The sequence below is a fragment of the Tachypleus tridentatus genome, chromosome 3, assembly GCF_004210375.1.
Source record: "Tachypleus tridentatus isolate NWPU-2018 chromosome 3, ASM421037v1, whole genome shotgun sequence".
Classification (NCBI taxonomy): Eukaryota; Metazoa; Arthropoda; class Merostomata; order Xiphosura; family Limulidae; genus Tachypleus; species Tachypleus tridentatus.
In genome coordinates, this window is record NC_134827.1 from 16,564,681 (window position 1) to 16,568,489 (window position 3,809).

The 3,809-nt window shown below is 33.0% G+C and overlaps 1 protein-coding gene across 1 annotated transcript; it reads right to left on the reverse strand.

Moving 5' to 3' along the window:
- Positions 1-1,866: 1,866 nt before the first annotated feature.
- On the reverse strand, positions 1,867-3,593 carry LOC143246431 (uncharacterized). The gene is made up of 3 exons (XM_076493133.1): positions 3,437-3,593; positions 2,766-2,919; positions 1,867-2,116 (listed from the first exon to the last, which is right to left on the reverse strand). Exons 1-3 carry the CDS (start codon positions 3,481-3,483, stop codon positions 1,898-1,900), a joined length of 420 nt encoding a protein of 139 aa, XP_076349248.1. The 5' UTR covers positions 3,484-3,593; the 3' UTR covers positions 1,867-1,897.
- Positions 3,594-3,809: the final 216 nt, after the last annotated feature.

Below are 3,809 nucleotides of genomic sequence, written 5' to 3' on the forward strand. Positions count from 1 at the left end.
AAAGGGAAGACAGTTAATCATCATCAGTAACTCTTGGGCTACTCTTTTACCAACAAATAGTGGGATTAACCGTCATATTATAAAGCCCCTACGGCTGGAATGGCAAGCATGTTTGGTGTGACGGGGATTCGAACCCGTGACCCACAGATTGCGAGTCGAGTTACCTAACCACCTGGCCATGCCGGGCCTAGCCAAGAGTGAAGGCAGCCAGTCAATGTAACTCGGAAAGTCAACTCTTGGGATACTGTTTTGCCAACGAACAAATCCACAGCTAATAGGACAAGTATATTCGGTGATGGGAATTTAAACTTGTGATCCACCAGGTCATAGCAGGTTGGTCGAAATAACTCAATAAAGTAAGCCTCATAGTGGTAATCCACAATGAAAGTAACGTTCTGACGATGAAAAGAAATGAACAACTAAACAGACATGTTTGTCCACTGAATAATAATGGATAATTAACTTAACGATATGTCATATGTCATCTCTAAACACATAAAGCATTTTAAGTAATTAGTGGTGAGTGAAGAACTGTAATCAAAAACAAAAATACGCTTGTTGTTGGTAAGAAACGACATCTAGCAACACAAAAAACTCGTGAAAGTAAATTAAAAATAAACTGTTTTCGTGAATGAAACAAGCCTACACATCTTGTTGTTTTTTTAGCGATTAACTTCACATAATAAATTAATTATAACATTCTCTTAAATATTACTACCAAACAAGATAAACAGTCTAGACAGTTTTTGACCACGTGGAAGACTGTCGTGGTATAAAGTCATATTGAACTGACTTTAGTGAACTCAGTGAACTTACACTACGCGAGATATCAAACGTCATACTCAAACCAGTTGTCACTAAGTGATTAGCTTAAGGAAAGAGGAATCTGCACTCGAGGTCAAGAGGTGGTAAAGAGTGTTGAACATTGTGATAACTAACCAGATTAACTAATGTTTAACATGATCACAGTAATGTATGAAACTTGACGAGAGTAAGCTCTGATAATACTTCAGAAATTAACACTATTTCTGTGGTATTTTTTACATTTTCTTACAGTTGAAGAAACCTAAATCAGGGAATTTCCATGGAAACAGAAAGCTAAACACGTAACACTTTAACTGAGTTTTCAAAATCTAAATAATAATTTATTCGATATTCTTTGAAAAAATATAAAAAAGTTACTAAATTTTTGTCTAAAAGGCTTAATTAAAATCGTATAAGTTAAACGCTATCATTGAAATTGTATCAGCTTTCTATAACTTGTATGAAAGGAGAAAGTAGTGATTTTATTTTAAGGAAAAGGGAAAAGTTAATATTAACAACATTATCATGATAAAGAAAATCCACAGAATTATAGTAAGATAACGAACCAACAAGTTAAGTTGCACAATAAAATCTTAGATGTTTTTTGTTTCTCTTTTTTAAAAAAATATTGTTATATTAAGAGCGTAATACTCTTCGAATATACGTAATATTCATGCATTAAGATCATGATGGTGTTTTCCGATAAGAAATTTACAATTTCCAAAACAGAAATATTACTTATCCTTGATAGTATCCCCCCATGTTATAAGGGGATGGAATGCATACTTTAGGTTTATTTGTTTACTGTTCTTTCTTTCGTCGTTGTGTGTATATTTTAACAGTGTAGAAGTGAAGAATGTTTTATTTTTTACTTTACGACTGTTTTGCATGACGTAATGGATGATGTATCCAAGGAAGTGCGGATTCCACTAAAAACGGATATTGAAAATAGATTTATTCATTAAGAATGTATTGAGATAAGTAAGCTTTATAACGAAATATTAGTTTTCAGTTATAACGTGCGCATCTATAACAAGCATAAACAACGAGTTACACAGAAACTGTTTTTGAATAAACGTTTTTAATGTCACCACTATGGGCAGTGGACATGTTTTCTGTCCTTACAGCACAGCGTGTCGTCACTCACAAGTCCAGTAAATAAGTATTCTCCTCCACAAGTCCTTGAGAACGCTCCTACCCATAATCCATCGAGAAGATCTCGGTCTATGAGCTCACATATTTGATCCCCATAACATTTTTCAGCTCCAGGCCTAATGTGAAACAAATCTCCGCCGTTTGTAATTTCAGACATCTGCGGAACGAACAGTTTCATTGCAATTGAATTATTATCTGCTAACCATGTATGTCTTATGATTAACATCAAATAATCTGAACTGTTTATCAACAACAAACATAATGACAAAGTTTAAATATATTATGGAATTTGATTTCGCTTTACTTTACTTGAATACAAGTTTGTACTTGTTGAACAGACAGTGAATTTAGAGATCCGAAAAATCCTAACATTATTATTATGATGTGTTTTTTTTTTTTGCTTATCTGTTTTAAATCAGAATAAAAATATAAACATTTGAAAAACATGATTTTATATAACTTTTCTCATTAATACAGTGTTGGACAACTGGATTCATGTTTGGAAAAGCAAACAAATTATTTAAACGAGGTTGTAATGATCCGACCGTTGATACATCATGTACACTGATGACATTACGATTTAAATCAGAACTTTATAATGCCATTTTTTATACGTAAGCATGTGAATATTTTTGTACACACGTTTTACTTGAAATATGGCTATAAATATTCATATATGTTGTTACTACAATATTTATAGATTAATAAAAAATATATAATTAAATATTATTTTCTCTTTCAAAAGAATGTAGATAATACTTTGCTTATTTTAAAGAATGTCATTACTACATTCATAGCATACTTACGAATTCGTAGCAAAAACTTTGACACATAGATTCGCCGCCCAAATTACAGTTTATGTTTTTGAGATCGAAGTCCATGGCAGCGATGAACTCCTTTGGAGTTTTCTTGTCATCTTCTATGAAATACCCCGCACACTGACAGAGCTCCCCTTGTACCCTAATGAACACATTTCAGTCCAGAATATGTCAGAAAATCATTTAAAAAAACATTTCATTAATAAGGCACGAGTCATAACATGGCAACATGTGTCATTAATGTCATCTTAGGTTAAATACAAACTGTTTGGACATTAGTATCCTGCTGTTAAAGAAAACCTCACCAGACAAGCAGCCTTGTGAAAGGCGTTGTGAAACGTCGTTTCTACCTTCATCAGATCGTGAAGAAGGCAGATAGAAGATGAGACATCAAAACGTTTTTGTTTTGTTTTTGTGAATGATGAGGAAACAGCTCATCTAGTAAAATTCTGTTTGAGAAATCACAGTATTCAGAAAAACATCAAATGAAGAACTATTAAAAATATTGAAAGTTTATAATGACATTGAGAAGTTATTTAACTTGTTATGTAGGATAGAATTTTAAAAATCGATTAAATGAAAATTTTTCGACATCATGTTTTAAATTGATAGTAGTAACACTTAATAACCGTGATATATTTAATAACTTTAATTCTTACTTGTTAAGAAGAACCAAGAAGAGGGCGACACTGATTATGCTATTCATCACGTTCACTACTTGCCTTCTCGCGTGTTCTTAGTTAAAAGTTCGAGCTGGTACAGACAGTATCTCTTACGTCCTTTGACGTATTTATACCCCTGAGATAACCAACAGGTGTTATATTTTCATCGCTTTTACCTCGGTCTAAACCGTTTCAGTTTAACTCTGATTAGCCCGACCTCGATTTCGATAATTTGTATGTCACGTAATGAGGAATAAACGATAATTTTTTGAGGGTCACGTATTCATCTGTAGTTAGTTCACATGTGAAAGATGTTATTCCTTCAGCACAAAGCTACATAACGGACTATCACCTTTCTGTCCACCGCAGA

Excerpts from the sequence above, each read along its gene's own strand:
- LOC143246431 (XM_076493133.1), bottom strand. The coding sequence starts at position 3,483 with ATGAATAGCATAATCAGTGTCGCCCTCTTCTTGGTTCTTCTTAACAA. Across the intron at positions 2,920-3,436 it reads TTCTTGGTTCTTCTTAACAA|GGTACAAGGGGAGCTCTGTC; the intron begins GTAAGAATTAAA and ends TGTGTTCATTAG. Across the intron at positions 2,117-2,765 it reads AAAGTTTTTGCTACGAATTC|ATGTCTGAAATTACAAACGG; the intron begins GTAAGTATGCTA and ends TTCGTTCCGCAG.